Here is a 26172-nt window from a genome sequence, read left to right on the forward strand (position 1 = left end):
GTGAATGACAGAAACCAGCTGCAAGCAATGGAGATGATTCAAAGCCTTATAAAACACTAAGAATCTTTCACAAGGAGTATGTTAAGAAACTAAAGCATATTGTATCCATTTTATTTCCAAAATATGTTTGTACTTTTCACATGACTTAAAGAAGCAAGTAGAACCCAGGAAGGTAGATTGCAATGCACATGACAAATACTTATTTGTAATCCCATGATGACCATCAATTAGTTGCAGAAGGGTAGTGTAGTGTAGGCTATTAACCAACAGTGGAAAATGGAAATGTCAGATAACTTTTGTAAAGTAAGCAAGAACAATATTTAGGAGTGTCAGCCTTATTCATGTTGCTGAATGAATTATTATTTTTTTTTTTTTAATGAAGTCCAGGAGCCTATCAAGAAAGCACAAGTTAGACAAGGTTCTTTTCTTTGTTTTCTAACATCATAGACCCAGACATTGAATACATACATGATGACGACATGCAATTTGCATACAGAAGAAGCCAGGATAATACAGAAAACAAAACAAAACACTGCACTATCTTATTTTGATTATTTTATTATTTTTTTAATCTTCAAAATGTTCTGCCTTGAGACAGGAATGCATGATAGATAGAAATGGCTCAAACATCTTCACATGAAACACTCTTAATCAAAATTCATTCACAATTATTTTTCTAAAACATCTACAGTTACATAATCCCACCCATTTCCATCCATTATCACAGATTTAATTATTTGTTAAACAGTAGTTGCCAGCAATTGAAAGCTGTAAGGCTTTTTGCATATTAGTAGAGTCTTCTGAACTACAAACACAAGAATATCACAACTATATAACTCTCACTTTACATGGCAACCCCAGGTGACAGATGTTCCAAATGAAATGTGTTGCTTATGTGGAGTTCATAAAAATGACAGAGAGCTCCATGCCTCATTAGCTCTAAAATCCTTTTTCCTTTACTAGGATTATTTTCTAAACCTACAGCATATTCCTCATTTGGAACCATACACTTTGATGAGTTGATCTTTATCTTCCACTGCTGCTATTTGGCAAATTCGCAAGTCAGGCATACAAGAGCTCTCCAGTAAAACACTATGTACAGAGCACAGTTTAAACAGATGGGTTGCTTGGAATCCATATCTCCCTCCATCCGGAGGGAACTACTTTGAGGTTTTCTTGAACTGTTGTAAACAAGAGGATATTTATATATATATATATATGCGTGTATATATATATTTATATATTTTATATATAAATGTTCTAAATGTCCTTTGGGAGTCCATTTGTTTTTATCTTTCCAAATGATGACTAAATACCTGATCTGTAGCATTTCTCCTGAGAAGATACTAGTAAGGGAATGACAGTTTTGATGCACTTTGGAATGGCACAATCACGTAAACGCTTGCACAATTAAGACTTATGAACTCATCCAAAGTATCTAAACATGATATTCTAACTAAAAACTAAAATACCAGCACAATGCAGCAAGTTAAAAAAGAAAATTCTATGTAATCAAAATATAAACAAGTACATAGGAAATGGATATCTGTCAGTAAATCTATATCTTTTTAAAGTAGAAAACGTATGCACTTAAGAAAAAAACTGTAGCTATCTGACAAACTTTGTAAAAAAAATTACTTTCCAAATGCCAAGATATCCCGTAACTGGCCAGGTATAGCCACATGAGAGCTGCATGGCTTAGAGCAACCCAGGGAGAGGTTGTGGTGGGAGTAAGGGTAGAAAAAAAAATCACAAAAATAGATCAGCAAGTCGGAGGGGGGAAAAAAAGAAAATCACATAATCTAAATTACTGTATGCTTATATCACAACTGCTAAAAAAGCCAGAAAAAAAAAAAAGAAAAAAAAGAAAAAAAGATTGCAGTTTAATGATTTTTAGAGTTACCTCTAAAAATTAAGAAAAAAAATACCAACTTAATACACTAATCCCAAGCACCAATTTAATAATTTAAGTTAACTGTATTTATATTTATCCTACTAGTGATGGAGCAAGTTCTGCTTGAAGGCTTAAAGTTTAACTCTGGAGCCCATCTGAAGTCTGTGTTCTTGCCGTGCATTCTCTGCCGTTCACATCAAAGTCACTGTAAAGACTCTCTTAAGTTTCAAACTCTCTAGGCAAGCAATTCTCTGAAGAAAATTACATCCTACTGTTTAAATCAACTTTCTGGTCATGAAAAGTGAAACAGACCAATAATTCGTTAGTCTGTTATTAAATAGTCTGTAAAAATGGAACAGCTGACACTGTTCCTTGATAGGATTTGCCTTAGAACTAGCAGCACCCAGGGCAGACCAACTGTGAGCATGTCCAGACTCCTCTAGGAATTAGTAGTGTTAGAAAATTGCATATGTGTTAGATCAAGAAGGCATTGCCATACACGTGGCATCATTGCATTGTTTTTCCTCTATTTTTCTGATTAAGAAAAAACAAAGGAAAACAGCCCTACCAAGAACTTTTTGGTTTTTGTTTGTCTTCGCACCTGGAAAAAGCAGCATGGTACTCCTCAGCTGGAATTGCTCAGTGCTTCTCATCCATTCGGTTCTTTCAGAAAGCCCTTTCACATAGGTAAGGTGGTCTATTTCAGCTAATTCTTAGAGCTAACCTTTTTTCCAGTATATGTTTCATGCCACTTCCTAACAGCAATTTCAGTACTGAAATGGATCTATGATAATGTCCACTACTAACTTTGACCATATCATGACACAAACCATCAAAGCCAGGCCCTTGGGATGGTTCCACATATTGAACTGAAGCTCAGACTAAAAATCTCACCAAAACTCAAAAGCTGGAGTGGTCACCAATCTCAGCTACTTTTCCTTATTTGAACCCTCACCCTGTAATGAAAGCACGCACACCAAGGGAAAATAACAACGGTCTGAGCTGGGAGCATTATGACACCGGCGAGTTATCTTGCTGCTCTTCAGTGACTGTGGCCTCACTGTGCTCCTCGCTCGTTTCATTGGAGGGCTCCTCGTAGCCCGGCTCAGCAGGATCCAGGCTGCTCCCGTCGCTTTGCTCCTCGCTTTGCTCCTCACTGGCCTCTGCGGACTGCTCCAAGTTGCTCTCCAAGGAAGCTGGAGAGCTGCCAGTTACACTTTCGTTTTGGTTCATTTCACTAAAAGGTTGTGGGAGAGGTGCAGGAGACTGTACAGCATTTTCACTGGCAGGGATGGGCAATTTGGTTGAACCGATGTCTACGACAATGTCATTTTGTGGTAGAGTTACCTTTTCCATGAGTTTCCATTGAATAATACTCATGTCTTTCCCTCCAGTTGAGATTAAGTGACCATCACTATGGGTAAAGCTGACGTTTGTCACATGACTACTGTGAGCACTGTATTTGTGACTTGGGGCCTATTGAAATAAGCAGGAAAGAAAAATCACAATCTTAAGCAGAAGAGCACAGGATATGGAAATCTAAAACTAATATCTTTGTTCAGCCCTTCAAAAGAGCCCCTTAGTCACACAGGAGTACCAACTTCCCCCCACAACACATCTTCTCTTCTCTTCTTAAGGCTTATAAGTTGGGACAGATTTAGATCTTTATGTGAAAAGTAAAGGACTTAACACTAAGGCCAGGCAAAGGAAAGTGTGACTATTGTTACGTCACTTTTGTATACATATAAATATTTTTTCACATAATACATATTATATAAATATATATATAATGTTTTCATATAATATTATATACTATAGATTAACTTAATAGGGAAAAACATGTTTTTGTCCTGAGTACTTTACTTCCAAATTTGGCTGCCGGATTCTAAAACAACTGGACTGGCAACATGTGTCTAGCAAGGAAAACATCCCTCAGCGCAAACATGCACATAGACCAGCCTGGTCTAGACTTACCTTTGGCTTGGAACAGGGATACTGAAAGAGATGGACCTTACAAAAGTCATCTGCAACTGCTATCACTTTTCGGTTATGGGATCTGACAAGGGCATTTATGTCTGTCCCATCTGATCCCTCAGGCCAAACTCCTAAGAGAGAACAGAGCAGATATTTAGTGATGGTAGATTTAAACACTATTTAAAAGTATCCTTGAACAAAATTAAAATGTATAAGGCTGCGACAGACAAGCATAACAAAATGTAAAAAGTTGGAAAATGGAACAGGTGTTGAATTAAATGTTGCAGTAATTTACCTGTCTAATGCTGTTTCCTCCATCCCTGTCCTCCCAAACCCTTAGCCTTGGTCAGGATATACTCTTGGGCTTGCAACTTTTCCTGTTGAAAACCTCAGTCTTGCTTAGGGCTTATTTTAACTGGTAGCTGTTAAATTAACACTTGGACTGATGCATAAACATTTTAAAAGCAAGACTGATGTTGAAGCATGGAACAAGCCAAGGCCATCATGCAGAAGTATTGTTCGTTTGTATGAAATCTGGAGCAATTTTTAATATTTGCATGATTCAAAGGAGATGATTGATGATACTTTACACAGAAACCTAGCCTGTACAAGTTACATAGATGAAAGTGCTTAAGTACAATTCAACATGCCTTTAACTTAAAAAAAAAAAAAAAAAAAAAAAAAAAAAAGAGAGAGAGAGAGAGAGAGACTGATATGTCTAGACAAAAGAATAACAATATTGCTTGGATGAGCAGCCCTGAATAATTTGGGGATGGGGGAGGCTGTAGTTTTAACAAAAAATAAAGACCTCAGAGCCTCAGAGATTCCCATTACAAAGCTGGTGATTCACATCTGTGAGAAAGGCTGAATAAAAGATAAACAAGGTATTATAAGATACTAACATATGCCAAAGATGCCAGATTTTATAGCTCAGACTAAATTTTTCTGATTAATCAGGGAGTTATGAGGAATTTTTCCCTTCAATTTCCCCTCAATTAAAAAAAAAAATAAAAATGTGTCTGATTGACTGAGAGGGATGTCCATCATGAGATATGAACATTTCTTCCTCCTTATAGTCACTGGCTTTGGTAGAATAAAAAACACATAACACATGCTGATGAATATTTTCTACAATTACAAGCTGCCAGCATAGCACTGCCTTATCTTTTTCAAACGCCTTCTTTTTAAGCAAAATTGCAAATAACATTTAACTTCAAAGTTGTTGTTTTTTCCCCATTCTTCAGCTGATGGAGTCAGAACTTTATTTTCTCTGGACTATCCAAGGCAGTTTATTACACTTGTAGCAATGCTAAAGACATAAAATGCTAAGGAAAATGTTTAGAAACATTTTAGTACTCTTGAACTAATAAAGTCGATCTGAAAAATGTATTAAAGAATTTTCAAGTAGTTCAAAATGAATGAATTCTACTTTCTCCTGCATTCCTCTATAAAACACTGTCATCAGACGCGAGTAATAAATTAACTTCAAATTAGTTTCCTGAAGTTTCAGCTAGCACCTTTGGCAGCTGTGCCAAAAAGCTATGCTATTTCCTCTTCTTTTTAATGTGAGATTAAAAAGACGAATATTCAAGATATTCAGCTGGGCCTCTCAAAAGAATTTGCTCAGAGAAAAGTGTGGAAAATGTGCAGTAAACAAGGAAGTGACTTCAAGTGCTAGGGGTGCAGAATGATGATACCACTACGCCACTGCAGTAATACTGGCAGCTGTTCTCATCCCCACCATGCTCTTCCATCCTCTTTCTTCTGCTGACAACAGTGCAATGCTGGTGCTTACAGACATACTGCCACAGAGCTGAATCAGTAGAATATACATGTATAACCCTGAAAACCAAAACCCCATAAACATAACCTTCTCTCCTGAACATTAAAGTGAGCAGCCCGTGGCTTTGTTGGGTCGCTGAACCAGCTCACCCTAGAGTCAAGGCAGACTTCACCTTCAGGCACCAAGTATCTGCTAGCTTGACTTAGCTGCACTGTCTGATTTAATGGGAAAATACTTGTCTTTGTCTGGGACCAATCCATAATTTTACAATTCTGTAAAGGGTGTCAGACCACCAGACAATATAAAATTAAAGCACGATGAATCTTGGCTAGGAAGTTTAAATATATTCTGTTCTTCCCCAAAATAACGTCACATTAACCTACTTCATTCCCAGCTCCATTGGCATTTTGAAGATTTTTAGTGAACTTGAGACTAATTAAACTTAATCCAGAGTTAGGTTAGAGTTCAGATTAATCCAGAAAGGAATACAGACAGGATTTGCAGACTTATCTACTCTTTTAAAACAAAAAGTAAAATGGCTTCTCAAAATGGTGATTATGAAAGCTGATCATCTCCAGCCTGGCTCCAGTCACAAGCAGTTTTTAGCCAATAGCTATTAAAGAGAGTGAGTCAATGACTCAGATGTGAAACTGAATTCTTTCTGCACTCCCACACCTTGTCTCCTTAGGTCAGGAGTGAAGGATGCTTCTGGGAAAGTGCTGGGACTCAGCTGCTCCCCTTATTCTCTCTCTTGTACCAGTAAATGTAGTGGTACAATTTCAGTAGCAACAAAGCTACCTTCTAGTACCTCTGAATTTCTGGTAGATATAAGTACTCTGCATAAAATGTAAAATGGTATCAGATCCCAGGCTATGCCTGAAGGAACATTTGGTATATTTGCCTTACAAAGCATTTACATTCCTTCTAGAGAAAAAGGTCACATTAACGTGGAACAGAGCTTTGATTTTCACTTTATTGTTGCCTGAATTGTCTGATACTCCACTTAGAAAAGGTGTTTGTGTTACACTGTTATTTCAGTTGTACCTCCACAACAGCAAAAAAACGCAAAAATGACTACGGTGGACTGATAGCCTTCATCAGCCTAGGCTTGCATGTACAAGAACATTAGGAGGAAACAGCCATTCACTCTTGATGTCACAGACAGACTGAATAAAAACAAGCACATATGCAACCCAGTGCACAGTTCTCAGGCCAGTATTTTCATCAAAACAACACTAAGCTCCAGAAAGTATTCAGCTCCAGAAAGCTGCAAGAGCTACCATCAGCAAAAGCTGCTTGAAATGCTTGGCCACAGTCTCAAACTGCACTACTGAAATCAGATCTGTGAGCTTCATAATTTTTTTTTTTCTTTACATGTTAAAAATGCACCACTAGGTAAAGAATCTGTTTTATCTTCAAAGCATTTTTGCTCTTTAGAAGCAGTGTGTGTTATTCATTCAACTATCAAAGGGCTGTCATGATTTTAAGTCACAACCTATAACTTATACTTGCATTATCTTGTTTCTATCCCAAATCAACATACACAAAGATCAATGTACCTGTGCCATATAAGCACTTTAAAATACCAGCTTTTAAGTTTGAAGTCCCCCAAACTAGAAGCCTAAAATGATAGCAGAAAAATCAAATCTACACTTCAAGATTAAATATAAATCAATTATACACTGTCTGTAGAGCATCCACTGCTCTGTATCACAGACAAGTATTGTGGTCATCTCTTTGGGCTATCCCCTCTGTGCCAGAAAGAAATCACAAATACACAATGCAAAGGAATGGCTTAAAAGAAGGTTAAATTGTGCTTACCAAACACTTGAAAGCCCAGCACACAAGTGTATGTTGTCCAATCTATATCCTTACAGTCAGAACGATTCCTGATTAGCTTGCAGCCACTTGGAATGTCCCCTGTAAAAAAAAAAAAAAAGTGAATCATGAGTTACGGCACGTAACTTTGGATTTATACATGTGGTCTTTGAAGATCCTAAAACTGATGGAGGTAGTAGCAAAATGGATCTTTAAACCAACCTGGAATTTCAATGTAGAGACAAAGATACACCATTACCTTTATCCCAGACATCTGAAGCTTTGCTTCATATCTAAAAGCCACATTTACTTCTCATTTCCCTTTTCAGATCAGTGTACCTCAAGAAACGTTTCCCTGCAGTTTGGTCCCCTACTGTACAAAATGCCTTAATAAATTCTGTAATAGCAGAATGTCTATGCTCAGTATAGCTCCACGGATGTGCTAAAATTCTATCAAGCATTCAGGAAACTCTGCTTTTAAAACAGTGAGAAACTGCTGCCAGAGGAGTCTTGGACAGATTTTCAACTGTAACTAGGAAAGGAAAGATTGTTTCCCAAAAGAAAGTCTATCTTTCAACAAACTAGCCCGATACTAACGGGTCACAGCTCTTTGCTTGCCTGTACAGGCGGTTATGTTGACCAACACTTTCTTTTGGTACATTCAGATACTGCACTATCCAGATTTGAAACCTAAGCAGTGAGAGGCAGAAAGAACATATTAAGGAGCCAGATATTTAAACTGCTGGCTCTTCTTGCCTATTACAGGAAAAGAACTACAATCCTTTTGTTCTAGTTAAAACCATATAAAGAATATAAAAAGTAGTTTAAAACGCACTATGTAAGCTGAATTTGTGACATAACTACTATATATTAAATTCACCTTTTCATATATTAAAAAGACAAATGTGAAAATGCTATCAACACTAACTCACTGAAGTAGTATTATTACTTTGCTCAGTTTTCAACATCACCAGCCAAGATCAAGTTAAAAAAAAAAAAAAAAAAAAAAAAAAAGCAACCACACACACACAAAAGGAAAACACAAAAAAAGCCAACAGAACAGAACAGTGGCACAGACCTGCTGATTTTATTCCCCCCAAATAACTGGTACTGTTGACAGTAATTAGACAACTGTATATATTATTTTCAATCTATGGAGCCTTGGGCCAACATCAAAACGTAGTGCCACTTGCTCTGTAAATTCTAAGCTGTTAACCTGATTTATGACCTTGTAAAGAAGTAAGCTATATTTGGCATTGCCATTAGGTAATACACAGCTCTGAATAACATCAAGATATCAGGTTACAAAAGTTCAAATTAGTTCCTTTGTCAGGGAGCATTTTGCACAGTCTCGATCAAACACCTTCTTTTAAATATTGTGATAACGAATACATATTTCTGTTTCCAGTATATTTGATGTCATACTTACAGTATAGTATTTCATAGTCTCCTGAGTTTGACATTATATACTTGTTGTCTGGGGACCAATCAAGGTGTGTAATATAGCTGGAATGTCCCTAAAGAAGAATGCAGTAACAACAATGTGAAACATATTTTAAATAAAACAGCAACAGCAGTTACATCCAATGATGGGATGGTTAACAGGAAAAAACCACCTCCCCACCCATCCCCTGGTCTGCTACAATTCACTCACACTCCTTTAAAGGCTGCTTACTACCCAGTGCCATGCTTGCTAACAGCTAAACAAACGCAGGCTGGGCACCCTGCCTCTCCCATGGCATGGCAGATTCCTCACTTGTAAACACTGTCGTCCCTCTTGGGCCACAGTATGATTTACTCTGAGAAGGTACACTGTTAAAATACTGATGACCTCATATTTGTATTTGCATTAAGAAAGTATACACTGCAGCTAAAAGAGAAGGGCAAGTAAACTTGCAAAGAATCGTTTTTTGACTCCTGCCAGAAAAGTGATGCATGGGACTACATTTTATTCCTGTATAAATTAAAAACAATTTTAATAAATGCATCCACATTCTGGTTATTTCTTTGCTTATCCTAAAAGCTTAGGATGCATTGATTAATAACCACCATGTAAAACTGCAAGACTAAGGTCCAGTGTTACAAGAACACCTTTATAAGCTTTTTGAGAGCTTCTGTGTCTTACGCTGCATGCATGTTAATGCCAGTTTCAAGAGGAGTTCTACATATAGGCACAGGGTCACCTATATAATAATCAAAAAACTTTGGCCTGATTGCATAGTTATGCAATGCCACATGGAGTGCTAAATATCCATCTTTGTTTCTGAAGAAGCTAAATGCATCTGGATAGCATGCTTTTCCTGTGCATTAGTTCTTTTGCTGGTAGTAGCAACAGTAATGATAAAGAAATGGGAGCCTCCAGAGAAGCTGCGTGTTCCTAAAGGCTAGGAATGAGCTAGTTACTTATAGAGGGATGGATAGGAAGTGAAGAAATTGGACATCCATTTCACTCCTCTTTCATCCTTCCATTTCTTTTTACTGCTCCTCTCCTCCAGGCAAGACTGTCCATTTTCCCTTTCCCTGCCAATCTGCTGGGCAACAACATGCCATCTCCATGACTGACAGCTGCCAGTTCAGCTCCCTTCCTTTCTCGGTGGGCATTAGGAAGACACTGTCCCTCCACTCCCCTCAAGGCTATTGGCCTTGAGGCCTGCCTGCCTGCCCCTGCTGTGACGGGCATCACACAGGACACAGGCTGGTCCAGCTGCCATGCCAGCCTCTTCTACAGCAAAGTGCAGGAGATGTTGACGGCTCCCAGAGTTAGACATGGAAATACATCCAACCCTGTCTCCTGGTCCTCTGTGAGATACTCCAAAAATATTTAGGAGAAAAGCTAGCCTTTAAGATTTATTCACTTATGAACCAGTCTCTCTCAAGCAGAGGAACTGCATATTGATATAAGTGCTTTGCAGTCACAGGTAGGATATACGATATCAACAGGCAAACTTGGTATTTTGAAAATAAATAAATAAATGATCTATTGGCTAGGATTCTTCCCCCCCTCCCTGTTTTCCAAGCTTTCAAATTTGCAAGCTAACTCCAACATGGAAAAGAATTGGTCAGTCATTTACTAAATCCTGCCAGACATTTGGCAGCTGTTAAAATTCCTAAGGGTGGTGGGGGAGTGAACAAAGCAATTGGCCAGGGGGCTCCATGCTGGAAAATCCCTTCCAGCAAGCAATTGCTGAATGATGAGTCGGAACATAACATTGTCCATGTTATTAAGGACAATCCCATTTTCTATGAAAATGCTTCTTCAGTAGCCACCACTGATACAACGTTTTACTCTTTCCATTTCTGTACCTTTATGTACAATGAACATAATTACATTATCGCTGGCAAATAAAAGTATTTGGTCACATGGAAACCCTCTCCTTCATTGCTAATGCTTATCTGCTTCAGACTGAAGTGGTACAAGGGTCAAAATGGCCACAGCCTACGGGATGGGCACACGACTTATTCAGGTTAAGCCTCGTGTTATCAGATATTCGCAGCCCATGTGGCTTTCACCCCTCAGCCCTCTTGGTAAATGCTGAGCACTTGCTTTTTCTTTGCTAACATATCTCTGATGTAAAGCAAACAGAACCAGCGCTGGCTACCCTTGAACTGTTGACACGTAGGAAGTTCATAACCTAGCCCATACCTTCACATTGCTGTCTGCATAGCTGGAGCCCTCAAAAAACAGCTGCACAAGCCAAAGTGGTTGTTACAGCTAATCTGAAATTCCTTCTGATCACAACCACCACCACCCCTCACCACAGAGACACGCTCACGGGTCAGGGCCTTGCCTCTCCAGGAGCCCCAAGGAAGCTTCACTGTGACTGAAAGGGGATTTAAATGTAACAGTGTGAATACAGCCCTTATACACAAGCTGATGTTGGTTCAGTAGATAAAATCCTTCTGAAAGTATTCAAACAATGTTTTCAGCTTGGAAGAAACAACCAGAAGTTGACTAGCAGGAGGACTGAGTCATACTACTTGGAGGTCACTCGCGAGGCTACTGGATGACAGAAGAACGCCAAGATGGCACGGCGCCAGCACCCAGGCCTGGGCCAGGAGAGCTCCAGGTTCCAAGCACGCCTAGGTGCCTCCCTGTTTCACATCAAGCCAGTTTCGGGCCATCAGCGTGCCGTCGGGCAGCAGAGGGTGGGTGAAACCCGATCAGCAGCCTCGCCGCACAGTCGGTCAGTCTGTGCAGGCTGCAAGGGTCAGAGGAGCTCTGCCCTGACAGAAAGCAGGCTTCTAATTTTGGCTTCTACATGCTGTCATTCAGAATGAAAAAAAAATGGTTAACAGAAATCTGCTTTGAAGTATTAACCCTTCTGTCTAAGTATATCAATGCAAATTTCTCCCAACCCAGTTTTTACAAATCCCCTCCACTGCCAAGGCAGAGGGACAGACAGACATGTAGATGCTTGATAAGAGGCTGCATACTAGAGAATGTCTTAGGGTGCATGAGAAAGAAAAGGATAAGGAAGAAGAGGAATACTCTTCAGAAGGGTATAATTCAGCACAGCTTCACCATCCTCTGTGCACTGAAAATTGGCTGTTGATCAATATTCCCAGCTATTAGCTGCTTTAGAATTATGAGACCACTTATTACTCACACATTTACTGCTTTAATAAAGTGGTATTATCTGCAAACTAATTGTTCTCTGAAACACTGTCCTGCAACACAGGGGCAAGAGATCCAGGCATCAGTTTACAATATTATAACATGCTCTCTCTTGAATGAAATACATAGGATATACAGAAGTACATGATCCCATACTTCTTCAAAGAACTCAGGGATCCTAAAGTACATAACAAGCTAGATATTACATATTTTAAGATTAGAGTGATTTTATCTTTTGTGGTTAAAAAATAAGTAATGGGGTGAAATGCTGTGTTGGGATCTGGGCAGTTGTCACCACCCTGGCTCGCCCCATACCACAACTGCCATCAAGGAGTCCCCAGAATGCCCAATGCTCAAGTAGCATTGGATAGTGTGGGGTATCCTCACCAAGTGCCCCCCAAATGAGAAATTTCTCAAAGTGCCACACGTGGCACTAAAGGACTTCCTAATGCTTGTTCACTTCTTCCCTGACAACTTCTGCTGCTAATCTTGTATCAAAGATTGAGAAGAAAAAATATATTACAAATTACAAATGAGGCTTATGGTCCCCTCACCTCCACTTTCAAATTAACCAAGTTCTCCTATTTTTAAAACTAAAGGAATGCAATTGATTATAAACACATGAAAACTGTTTTCAGCAGGAGATGTATTCTTAAAAAATACATTTGATATGTGAACCTATTCTTGTAACATCATTTACAAATCCCTCTGAGGTTCAGATGTTCATTATGTACATGTTCCCACCAACCTAGAGAGATAGCTGGACTTAGGGCCAGGGTGTTACACAACTAAAAACAAAATGAAAAATGTATGTCCTTTTTGAACAGATCATTTTAGCAAATAGAAAACATCATGTAAATGTGAGCTCTAAAATTAACTTCACTATTTGCAAAACACACTTATTTACCCCAGACCAGAAATTTATTGGTATTATTTCAAATGCTGTAATAAAAATTGCAGTTGAAAACAGTACATATTTGCAACCTCCAAAATTGTGTATTCTAACAAAATTCCATCATCTAATGCTATGTTGGTCCAAAGAATACTTTATCAGTAGTGCAAAAATATCTGCAAACAAGTGTAATATTTTCCCAGAAAGATTTTTTCAGCATCTAGATTCAAGACACTTCTGCATCTTACTGTTAATTTTCCATTACAGAGAACAGTTAATAGTCTGAGAAATTATTCATATGTAATGCAAAAGTGTTCACCTGGCAACTAAGTCATAGTACACATTAGGTTGCAGTTTAAAATCAACCAAATGCTGAAAAAGACATAAAAGGTATAACCAAAACTAAAAATGGCAAAATATGAACCTAACAAGATACATTTTCTTTTTGTTACACTGCTTAACATCTTAGTATATGCATAACATCAACATGCAATAACTGCTGATTATATTTGCTCCAAAACTTACAGTGCATTTTCCGTATCTGCTATACTTTCTTCCATTTTCTGTTACTATGTAGAGGTAAATAAAATTGTCATGGGATCCAACTGCAAGTAAGGTGCCGTCTACAATAGAAGATCAGAATATTAGATAGAAATTAACAGAATGTTTATTTTCCAAATGTTAATGAATTCAGATTTATCACCAAAACAATGTTCTCATTTAAGATATTGCTTACATGCTGTATTTAATGATACATAACTGTTTACATTATATTCAGTCAGTATCTGTCTACTTTGTGGCTAAGTTTTTTGGGCAAGTTCTTTCACCTCTGCTCTTTTTAAGTAAATGCCCAATGGACATGGTAAAAAGCCTCAGACTGCACTGGATTTCTGGAAACTGTTGATTGCAAGCAGGCTTGAGATTTCTGTATTACAAAAAACTTACAAAACTATATTTATTCTGGAGTTACAGGATTTTTGGGGGCATGGTAGAAGGCAGATTGCATATAAATCTGCACTAAATAAGCTGTAAAGAACAAGTGGATCATTCAAATATTATAAGCGGTTTTCTAACCTGTATTATCTCATCTTAAAACAAAAAAATACATGGTTGAGAGTTGCCTTGAGTCACTGTAGTATCAATGAACAATGGTGCTTTGAAATAAATTGCTGTGTTTATCAGATGTGGCAGCAGCAGAGGAGCATTTTACTCACTGACATTGCACATTATCCAAAAGCAAACAAGAAACAGATTTACGAGATTCTTCTTCCACCCAGTTTTAACAGAGAGGATTCAGCCTCTGTGGATCTGTCATGTTACCTCTGAAGAGGAGACCCAGTACTGACTTGGTGTCCATGTAATCCCACACCAAGTCCTTAAACAGCTCTGAGTTTCAGACAGACCTACACTTATTTTTATGGTCTTGTATTAATAAACTTGAAAACTTAACTACAAAGTTTATTAATATATTGCTGAAATGCTAAGCTATTTACAGACTATCTGGGTAGACAGCTTATTAACAGCTTTTTCTTTTCTGTTAACATGCCAACTATTTTAATTGAGAATTTTTAATTTTTCTGGGAGCAGAGCATTATTATGACAGCACTGATCAACATAAAGAAAAGGCTAGGAAATGAAACTAATGTTTGCAGTTACAAGACTCCAAGATTTAGCATAGAAAAACCAAATCTGCTGTCAAGTATTCAGGTATTATTATTGCTATTATTGAGGTATTAAGTATCTGATAAAGCAGTCTTTCCAAAGCTCTGTCTCTTCTAGTGACTGGGGAATAGTTTAACACAGCTTAACAGAACAGACATCTCATTCATCAGAAACTAAAACAAGCAATTATTCTGAATGTACAAGTCTGCCTACCTACTGAGTAGCGCATCACTGAGAGCTGCTCATTGCCATCAGTGTGTATTGAAACCAGATCCCTCGTTTCTGCATCCAAAACAAACCACCTGGAGAGAGAATTCCAGTGAGTATCACTTCCATGAGGAAAAAAAAAAAATAAATAAGAGAAAGCAAAAGAGCAATAATCACTGATTTGCTTCATCTTCTCACGCTAGCCCTTAAGGGTAGCATAGTGAACATCTGTTTTTAATAGAATGCTTTTCTGGTTTTCAACACAAGTTGCAGTTAAAAATTTATATAAGATTTTAAATGCAGCAGTTTTTTTTTTTTTTCTCTCCCTTGAACACTGTAGTAATAACTTTAGTATCTCCTGGATGATAAATGTGTCACCAGATAGCTAACATGACAGCACCTTCTCATCTTGAAGCCCTAAAGGTATAGCTGAATTTTTAATCTACTACATCCTCCCCATTTTGAAGAATGGCTTTGATTTAAAAACTGATCTTTTGACTTTTATAAAGCAAAATTAAAAAACAAAAATACAAAGTAGAAGGGAATGGAAAACATTTCCATACTCATTCAAAACACAGAACCTATTCTATTTGGTATTATTTATTATTTAGCAATAACTTTTACCCTGCAGTATTAATTGTGAGGCACAGGTGAAAAACTCCTAGATGCTCACAAAAGCCTAGTGGTCTGTACACTGAAATGGCCACTGACAGCAAACTGGGAAAGATCAGCAGAACCAGAGCTTTTTGCAAACTAACTCCTAAAAATACAGCAAATATTACCAAGACAAAGGCAATGAAATTTAATTAGAAAAAAAAAAAAAAAAAAGGTATATATAAAGCTATTGGGAACAGGCCACTGTTCTGCTGTGTATAACATACACTGTGACACGTATGTCACAAAAGCCTAAGATGTCAACATGGCTAAATACATTACAGCTGTCTTCAGAGTTTAATTTCTGTGCTTCAGACTTTGTATCTCAGCACTGCTGAAGTACATGATGGCCAGGTTTCTGTACCCATCAGCAAACAGCAAGCTCAGACTGTGGATGTGAGTCAGCCAATTCCATCCACCATCTAACACAGATACCTAATAGTAAACTCAAGAGAACAAACATATAGCAAAAGCTAGGACCGTCTAATACAGCAGAAATATATATAGCTGATATAACCCCCCAGGAGCAGCAGCACACATTGGTGTTTTCTATGGATGGAGATAAGGTTCTAGGTTGTGCTGACCCAGTGTCTGGCAGCCTGGTATATGAAAGTGGCCTGGTCCCAGTGGCTTAAGCCCAGCTTGTGGTTAGAGAAACACATGAAATAAATAAATTAAATAACATGCACATGAAAAAACAGCCCCACCTGGCACTCACTGTTGAGCAATCTACATGCAAGACAGATGGAGCCAGTGGAAAACAGATCATCTGTTCTCAATGGACAGCAGCAGAAACCACACTCAGTGTTTCTCTGCTGTACTCCAAAATGCATACTTTTGATTTCTTCTAATCTGTACACTAAAGCTTTGCAGGTTATCTGAATGCGTTAATAGTTGCAAGTTGCCATTCAGTTTAAACTCTGCCTCTGCCTTTGTCCCTGCCAAGTGTTCCAGTAAAATGTTATTTCTCTTATACCCGTCTGATAACCATGCGGATATTGAAAAACAAAAATGAACATGAAAATGGTTTGGCATGGAGAAAGAGAGAGACGTGTACCTATGCCATATAGATTGCTGCCAGTGGGGAAAAAAAAAATCACTCCATGACAGCAAAACTGCTCTGGAGTTATATCCCGATGGAACAACAGAACTGTGTAGAACACACATGGAGGCATCACTGAGCTGACGGCATCTGTTTTTCAAGTAACACTAGAAGCTGGTCCGCAGCCACTGCACTGCTGCCCCATTCTGACTTTGTTTTCCTGCATCCAATACAGCATGGAGACTCCTTACTGCTTCAGCCCAGGCAGGCAACACACCTTTTGTGCATGGACAGCAGAGAGGGAGATAGAAGACCTTTTGTTCTACCAGAAAACTTCGGTACTGTATGGCAAATCTGTCAAGACTCGAGAACATCATGCCTGTTTATTTCTTTTGAGCATTGTAATTTTGGCGCCTGGTGATAAGAAAACTAATTATGAACAAAGCAATAACCAAAAGCTGCCTTCTTCCACAAAGCGAACGGGTACCTCCTCTTCCCATGCCATGCTGTGCAATGAGGACAGTGATAACTCTGCACTAGGGACATGCCTCTCAATGCTGGCTCTTTGGGTTCTTGAAGTTGTCACCTGAGCCAAGTAATCCTCCAGTAAACACATTTCTTACACAAAATGAAATTCCAAAGCTTGTAAAAGCATGCAAAAAAAAAATAAAAATCCAGTGTACTGAAAGCACAGAGATGGTATCAAAAACAGAGTTTCTGAGGGTCCTAAATTGCTGAATTCCATTGGGCAATAAAAGAAAGTATTTCATCACACTGGTCCTCCTCCAAAGTTTATTCTGAACAAAAGATACTAAGAACAGTCTTAGCTAACCGTGGAAACAGTGCACCGTGACAATTTTGATACTAATTTAGGAAAGGAAATGCTGGTCACATCTAGTTCAGCTGTTTCTTGGTTCCCCCACCATCTGGAATCAGACGTGCTCCCTTCAATCACCCAAACTCTCCCAAAGCTATGGCAAATTTTGTAATTGCCAGCAAGAAAACCCATCTCAATGAAAGCTGTCTCCAGTCTAGCAGCTACAGCCATTCACTGGCATACTCCACATGTGCCCTTATCTCCCATAGTTGCAGTCCACCTTCAGACTGTTTTGGGAGAGAATCTTCCTCCCAGCATGAAAGGTATGCAAAATGCAAACAGCAGCCAACCCTGGAAATGCCACACTTGGCTGGGATCTGCAAAGCCTGGCAGATGTCTCCTAACTCTCCTAACTCCTGATCTGCAGACTGGACAAAATAAGCAGTTGAAGAGTGTAAAAATAGCAGCTCTTTTACTTTTTCTGATTTGTATTGATTTTCTCACCATTATTATTGAAAATGACATATTTGACTTGTGAGCTAAATTAAACAAAACTGAACTTTCACCATGTTTATCTGTTTCTTGTCTTCCTATTCTTTTTTTAAAATAACTTATCTGAAAAATAAATTATTTATTTAGAAACAAAATTCCTGTAAACAACTCTTTTGGAAAGCAAATTCTGACCCATGACACAGACATTTATTACTGATAATTTACATCTGTGAATACAGAATTTGTCTGACAAAATCACCAGGGAAACAGTACTCTAAAATAGTGATATATTTTTACACTAGGACTTGAAATTTCCACAACTTTTAGGTAATAAAGAATGTTGAACCTGCAAGGTATAAAAGCAGAGTGCTGAATGTATACATGAACAAACCAACCCATCTGTTGGTTGGACTGCTCCCTGGAATGTTTGGGATTCATCTTACTGCCACAAATACTGAACTGGTTTAAATCTGAGTAACTCTACTGACTTATTTACCTCCTTGGGGCTCTGGCTTATACTAGTATTGTTTCCCACCCTTCAGTTTTCTTGATAACATTAGTATTTTTGCAAGAATCCTGTTAGCCTTTTTCTTCTGTTGTGCTTTTGAGCAGTTATATCAATAGTACTCAAAATATTCTACAGTAGTCACAGGAAGATCTACTTCCCTGCAAATAATACCACTGACAGCATGGTAAAATTATCCATATAATGCTTTGAAAAACTCATTTTTCTGGAAGAATTTTCAATTGCCAGCCTATTTTGCTTTTTCAGATCTGCTCTTCCAGCAAACAGCAGGTTCCACAAAAAATATCAGTTCTCTCCAACCAGGCTTAGTCACTGACAAACGATGACCAGACATGCAGCAGGTATTTAAAGAAGTGGGAACAAAACCTGCAGCAGATCATTTGCAGACAACGCAAAGAAGGGAAATGATACTGAAATACTCTTCATGGGGAGCAGTATGTGAAAACCAATCCAGAAACATGATGTGTCAGCCTGATAAAAACACACTACCATGAAGCTGTGGACAAGAATGGGAAGAGGCAAAAAAATCAGTTTTCTTCCAATGTCACAATTTTAGTCATCAAACCTAACCTTGTCAGCGCTCCCATTCCTTATCCCTGCCTCACTGACCTCTGTGCATGAAGCAAAACAGCGCTAGAGATGCAATGACATACACAGCCAAGATTTGGGTTTATTGAATCCTAAACAAATTAGACTTGTTTAACATTTGCTTTATGTGCTTGGGGCTATAAATCAAGTAAGTTATTAAATGACTTGTTAAAGGCCTGATTCTTTTCTCTCCTGAGGTAACCAAAATTTATCATACAACCTCATTCCTCTGGGAAATGCCTCCCTTAGACTGGATTATTTAGCGCAGAAAGCACTGTGTGATGCCTTTGGTTAGTCAGTAAATCTAAAACTGTTCTGTTTATCTGGATTCACAACTCCATCTATTTCTCATCCACTTGTGCACTTACCAGACCCCACTTCAATTCAGTTTATGTCTCAAACCTATAATTGAATCATGCAATTTCAGAACACAATAAAACAGAACAGTAAAAATGTAACTGCTTAGTTCTAAGAACTTGGTAAAACACCACCACTGCCAAAAACAAAACAAAACAAAAAAAACAACAACAACAACAAAAAAACACCGGGCCATTGACATAAACTTATCCAATACAGTGTAAGTGGGTTGCCTGAAGTAATTTTTCTTTTTAAAAGAAGAATTTAAACTGAAAACTGCTGAATTGAAAAAAGTTATGTTAAACCTTCTGAGAGGAAAAAAAACCTCAGTCAAAAGCAAACACCAGACTGCATGCTCTGACCACTCAATATGCCTTGGTTGTGCTTTGATGTAATTTCAAAAATGCCTAGTAGCTACCCAGAAATGTGGCTTGATCTTTTTTTTTTTTTCCCTGTCTCAATTTCTATTATGCCAGTATCTGCTGCTCTGTTTAACGAAGGTAGAAATACCTACTCAGTTTAATGCTGTAATTAGAAAGAGATGAAAATATTGAAAAGCACAACATGGAAATCAAATGTACAAGAGCTCAGCAAGATTTTTCTTGTGAGGGTACACTAGGTTTTCTAATTTGATTTCGTATGTAATGTATTTAGTGCAGACTGCATCATCATCTTGGATAAAAAACACCAAACACCTTGAAAAGAATTTAACATTTATTTTTTTCCAGGAAAGCTAAAGGGTGTTGTACATGCTTAGCAGTTTTTGAAACCAAAACTTAAATGGTTTTTAGGCATGTTGTTACGTATAAAAAAAATCTAGGGGCACATTTAACACAAAAAGAAACAATTTTCTTACATGTACTACGTGTTATTTTACCAATATGTGAATAAGAAATAGAATAAAAATTTCCTATCAGCTTCTCCAACCTTCCTTTTGCTATGAATATCCTTTTTGTCTTTATTTCCTTTTAGTTGATACTTGCTAAGAATCCATTACATGGAACTCCTTTCATGGCAGATGATACCAAGCCCAAGAGAGTTTGGATATGAATTGAGACAATTTTTTTTTCTAACACTGAAAGAAGCCTGAGTTAAAGGACTTGACTCATGTTTTGATAGTTTTGAAATCAGCAGTGATTTTAGGATGAACATGAACTGCTGTAATCAAGTACTATTGAGCTATGTGCCATTTTAGCCTCTCACTTACACAAAAGTAGAATACTACAGCCTGTTCATTTGCCTCTCCATATCAGTTTAACAGTTTGTATATATTTGATTTGGAAGGGAGAAAGATCTGTACTGTACCTGTCTTATAAACTGATGTTATACACACACGATAAAATATATGATACCTAGTAAAGTCAGAAATGAGTGCTCGTGAAACCCTCCCAGCACACACACACACAAAAAAAAAAAAAAAAAGAGCTGTCTCCATCTAATCCCTTTAAGATCTGCCCCTCTCCCCCAACTTTTCATGTTAATTAACTTAATGCAAAAGAATAAAGCAAAAAATATATATGCATTCAATATAAAAGAATCATAGTATCAAAATGTCTCCTTTTGATCATCACAACTCAGCTGATGCACTGTTACCTTCCCTTACCTTCCCGAGTGTGTTCCAATTGCAACCACTGCTCCGCTGGGATGGAAGTCAGCGCAGTGCCCTGGTTCCTAAATAAGGAGGCATGTACATGTTATTTTCCTGCCCACTCTACACACCAAAGCTACCCTAAAAGCCTAACATGAATTGACAAAAGAAAATCTACTTAGCTAGCACACTTGCAATTCACAGATTTTTTTTTAACCTATCACTGATATACTACATGACCTTCTCATAAGTAAAAATCTGAAATTCTGTGTAAAAATATGCTGTCTACACATATCCTTGTACAAGACAGAATTCACAAACAAACAATGACAATAAGGAAGGACTTCTGAAGCCATACCTTTTACATCTGCATGATAACCTCTGCAGATAGATTTAGTAATTGGGAAAAAAAGCTAAACTGTAACAAGTACAAATGACTTGGAGTTTTATCCTGACTTGGACTGCTAGAATGGCATTGGACAATGATAATCAGATTATTGTATATACAACTTCTGAAGAGCTGTGTTAAGCTTATCAAAGCTTCTGAATGGCTTTTTAATGCCATAGTTTCAGGATTTTTGCTTCTCTCAAGGACATAGGGCAAGGGTGCTTCAGATAATTAATGCTTTTTGCTATTTTCCAGTTTTATATTTAATGTTAAAGGGTTGACATACATCTAGCAGCCTGGTCCATTCCAGTGTGTGGTCCACAGAGTTCCACATACAAACTTGCCTATCTTGAGCACATGTTAAAAATAAGTCCTTGAAAGGATGCGATGCCAGTCCCCAGAGTTCATCTGTATGACCCTGTAAAGAACATGTATGTGATTTAATAACAAATAACACAAAGAGTCTCAAATTAGCACACCATCAGGGAAGCTCTAACAATTTCGAGTAATCGTTCAAAAAAAATCAGTGTACTCACCTGTACCTCTACTAGGAAACCATCATTAAATGTTCCCCGCAAAACAAAGTTTCGTGAAGTACCCACTAAAAATTGATCTGCTTTTCCTTCTGCTACAGCTCTGATTGTTCCATATTGATCAGGAACCTAGGAAGAGAAACGTTTATAAAGGCACATCATGTATCTTAATAGGCACTTATTTTTGAAGTCTATAAATAGCGCACAATAACAGTACCAGAACTGCAGTTCTCACAGCACAAAGGAATAATCTAATCACACATACAATAGATCAGGACTTGACCCAAAACTTACCTCATTTATTTGTTCAGTACAGGCATATACAACAGGACCTCTCTCCAAAACAATCACAACAATCACAATTATTTCATTTTAATAGGTATTAGTAGAAAAAAATACAAAAGAGTTCCATGGACTTTTATGCATAAAACACACCAAATAAATGTACTCCACATTCTTACAAATCATCATATAAGGATAGGAATAATATATATATATATATATATATATATATATATATATATATATATATAGTTACTGTTTACTTTTCAAAACACATTGTGAAAATTAAGAAGGATCTTGTAGCCCACAGTAAATGCTTCCTGATTTCCTTAATGCTTCCTGATTAACCTTACGTAAATGTTCATATGCCTTATATCAGCAATGACTCCAAGTTTTATTGAGTTTGCTTATTGCATGCTTGAATACTAATACAGTGCTATACTTTACAGCATACGTTTGTTTGTTTTTTCTAAATGATTTTGCATTAGAAAACATGCTAACTTTAATATTAGACACTTAGGATAGAAAATCATTATAATTGTTCACAAAGCTATATACCAGGGCTCTGGTAATATTTCTCAACATAAAAAATTAGGTTTAACATAACATATTAAAAAAAGGAAAACAGAGACTGATATGAATAGCGTGTTACTAAAGCCAAAGAGCTGTACAGGGTAACTCAAAATGGACTTAGTCTCAGCCAGGCTTTGTAAAGGTCAATGGACTCAAGATAGTAACAAACTCTTTTTCTTAACATATGTGCTAAGTTCGATCTAAATGTTTCTAGAAATGGACACAATTGGAGTAAACAACTACTAGAAAAACTCTTTAAGAACATACTATTTCAAAAGGCCATCTTATTGTGAGGACAAAATAAGTATTTTCATTTTCAAAATATATACTTTTTTCCAGTTAACCCCCATCACTGTCATATAGCCAAATCAGAAACATACATCGACATTAAATACCTGTTTTTAAGATAAAGAGAAGTTCCTCAACCTAACTAATTTTTGAAGAGTAGCCATATATATCCTACTGATATTTCTATATAATGTCAAAAACTTCATATTAAAATAAAATCCTGATAACATTGCATTTGTCCAGACAGACAAGCTTAAGAAAAACATGAGCAAATTAATGAAAATCCTCAAAAAATGGGTGAATAAGAGAAACTAAGGAAGGAGAAAAGAAAAACCCCATATGGGCTTATTTCATGGCTGAAAATTGATACGCTTATTATAAAACACCCTCATCCACTTAAAAGACATAAACTAAAAGACAGAAAACAGAAGATGCTAAATACCGATACTCCAAGGAGTGGGGAGGGCTCAGGTTTGCTAGTCATACATTGAAAATGCAATTTCTTTGTCACTCTTGCCTTCTTACCTCAATTTCCCTTTCGGGATTCAAATCATGATCCCACAGGATGATCTTTCGGTCTTTCCCACCTCCCGTTAGCAGCATTCCATTCCTCATCTGACAGAGGGTAAATACACTGCCATCATGAGCTTTGATTTGTCTGCTTATCTGATATACACCTATATGCATGAAAAGAAAATAATACAGAACACTACTCACTTTTTCACCTGAGGTTTACAAGAAGCTATACATTTTGGCGTAAGAATAAAGTAGCAGCGTACAACCAATAATTACAATTGCACTGTTGGGCTATTAGTATTGCATTAGTACTGCAAACACAAGGTGGTAGTGTTTTCTTACAAGATAAAGGGATAAAACAAAAGGCCTCCCTTTTTCAATAGAAACTTTTTTGAGATTGACTGCCCTAAAACATGTATTTGCAAAATACTTCAAATTTTCTGCTATCCAAGGGAACACAATTTTTTCACATACAAGGAAAACTGTCTGAAAAATATTTAGTAAGCAATCATTAGAAAAGAATTAAAGTTATTTTGTTAAAAGAAACTCAAAGACTTGTCTGAAGTCTCATGGGAATAAAAAAAAAAGGGGGAAAAAAGTAAATTATTTAAAGGAAAGGTTCCAGGATGCATGATGCTAATATCTGACACTCAATGTCATCTTGCTTAAAAATAATTAAACAGCATTTGGCATCTATCAATACAGTAGTCTACTCTGAGGAAAACACGTGAAAGAATGATAAAGAGTAAAACCGAATGAGAAAAGGTGTTAAAAGAGAACCTTTTGCATCCCAATTGTGTCTGTATTTGAAAAGAATTGCTCTAGAAAATCGTGTTTTAATAAAGCAAGATTCTGAGGCTTTGAAGATTTGCATATATACAAGTAGCAGTCACAGAAAAACTCTAAACACCATCCAAATAAATGCCAACTTAATTAAGCTGACTATGCCTACAGCTCAAGTCAGTTCAAGTTGGCATGCTCTCACTTTGTGAAAAAGTTTGAGATAAGTACTGTGACCAATTCTCATGTGATGAACCAATGAAAAGATCTCATATTCTGTTACCCTGACGTAATAAATGTTATATTTGTTTACTTTTAGTCTTATACAGGTTAAAAGTTATTTTGCATAAGAAGAACCTCAAAATTAAATATCAGACAATTTGTTAAATTACTTTTCCATTGCAGTTAGCTTGAAAGAAAAAAATCTACCTACAAAAACAGACTTACCTTTAAATGTTTGCTTTTTACATGAATGTTTTCCTGGCATACCAATTTAACCCAGAGTGTTTGAAATAGCTGCCAAGTAAAATAAATTATCCTTGAATTTATAAATTACCTTAGGGCTCAGCTGTGCCAAGTCTGCATAAATTTGGTAACAAATAGTTTTTCTTTCTTTTTTACAAAACCTTTGCCATAAAGACCAAGTTTAACTCAAAGTGCAAATAAAATGGTTTTTAAACTATATTTTATAGCCAGGACTTGTACACTGTCTTAACTAGATACTCTTATTTGCATAATTGGTACAGATGTAAATTACATTTTCCCTTCACACACATATTCCTCTGAGACCAAGCATTGTACAATGTTAAGTCTTAAGAAGTTAATTTAGCCTGCACAGCCTTTTCCAAATCACAGGATGAAAGGAAATCTGATTAGCTTCACAATTTTATAATGCAAAACATTTAGATAAACTAGTTTTCATTCACTTCAGGCACAGTCTCATAAATTACTGATAAACCCTAGATTGTGTTTAAGTCACCAAATTCATAAGACCTGAAGGAATTTAGTACCGGTTGTTAATACAAGAAGTGTACATGCACAGCTAAGTCTTTTTCCCTATTACTATTCTAATGCAATTCTTTATGTTTGTCTTCTACAGATAGTCTAATCTGCAATTAACTGTGAATGTATCCTACCTTTAGGTCCTTTTCCTGGAGTAGATTCTACAGTAGTTTTGCCCCATATAAGTATTATCCCACCTGAGTCTCCAGTGAGCACATCACCATTTCCCAAAAAAGCCAAACACTGAACAAATTTGGGTTTTTCATATTTCTGAAACAAAATAAACAGAAGGAAGGGATAATTGTTTGTATTCTAAGTAGTTATAATAACATATCCATTCCCATATAACTCTGAAAACACAAAGAGAATTTAATCTTTTTGTTGTTGTTGTTGTTTGTTTACCTCTTTGTTCAAACAGTATAAGGTGACAACAGCGCAAATTTGTAGGTAGCATGAACAGATCCTTCCACTGTTTTAAAACTGACCTCATATCAAGACATTCTTACCCCAAATATCCCTTGCTTTCTTGATAATGAATTGCCACTCCAGGTCCAAAAAAATATATGAGATTTGCCACATGTTATTATAGTATTTGCATCAGTTGGATGGAATTCCACAGCAAGAACAACTTCATTTGTAGTCTGAAATAACAGAAATAATATTTATTCAGATGTTCATATCCTAATTTTACTAGCAACTCATGTAAAATTACAAGTTTCAGACCAAAGATAGGAGGAACTACACAGGATGTTGCATGTATACAAAAATCCATAAGTGTTCCCTGATAAATTGACTGTGTGAATAACTGCACATATCATTTAAGTATTGCTTTTTCCCATATTCATAAGGTGTTTTGTTTGTTTGTTTCTTTTTTAATTTTTTATTGCTAATAAAACTTCAG

At 37.0% G+C, this 26172-nt stretch overlaps 1 protein-coding gene across 7 annotated transcripts in view; it reads right to left on the bottom strand.

Annotated features, from left to right (window-relative positions):
- Window positions 1-542: 542 nt before the first annotated feature.
- Window positions 543-26172, bottom strand: part of EML4 (EMAP like 4) — a 156591-nt gene continuing 130961 nt past the window's right edge. For all 7 annotated transcript variants that reach the window (XM_084512671.1, XM_084512672.1, XM_084512670.1 and 4 more), the window contains 12 exons: window positions 25778-25912; window positions 25406-25541; window positions 23499-23650; window positions 21834-21959; window positions 21584-21715; window positions 20925-20992; window positions 14852-14940; window positions 13502-13599; window positions 8899-8986; window positions 7473-7571; window positions 3869-3999; window positions 543-3370 (listed from right to left, as the gene is read on the bottom strand). In XM_084512671.1, coding sequence (XP_084368797.1) covers window positions 2906-3370; window positions 3869-3999; window positions 7473-7571; window positions 8899-8986; window positions 13502-13599; window positions 14852-14940; window positions 20925-20992; window positions 21584-21715; window positions 21834-21959; window positions 23499-23650; window positions 25406-25541; window positions 25778-25912 — 1719 coding nt within the window. In that variant the 3' untranslated portion in view covers window positions 543-2905. The remainder of the gene's footprint in view (window positions 3371-3868; window positions 4000-7472; window positions 7572-8898; window positions 8987-13501; window positions 13600-14851; window positions 14941-20924; window positions 20993-21583; window positions 21716-21833; window positions 21960-23498; window positions 23651-25405; window positions 25542-25777; window positions 25913-26172) is intronic.

The sequence above is a fragment of the Aythya ferina genome (assembly GCF_964211825.1).
Source record: "Aythya ferina genome assembly, chromosome: 3".
In the NCBI taxonomy this organism is placed as follows: domain Eukaryota; kingdom Metazoa; phylum Chordata; class Aves; order Anseriformes; family Anatidae; genus Aythya; species Aythya ferina.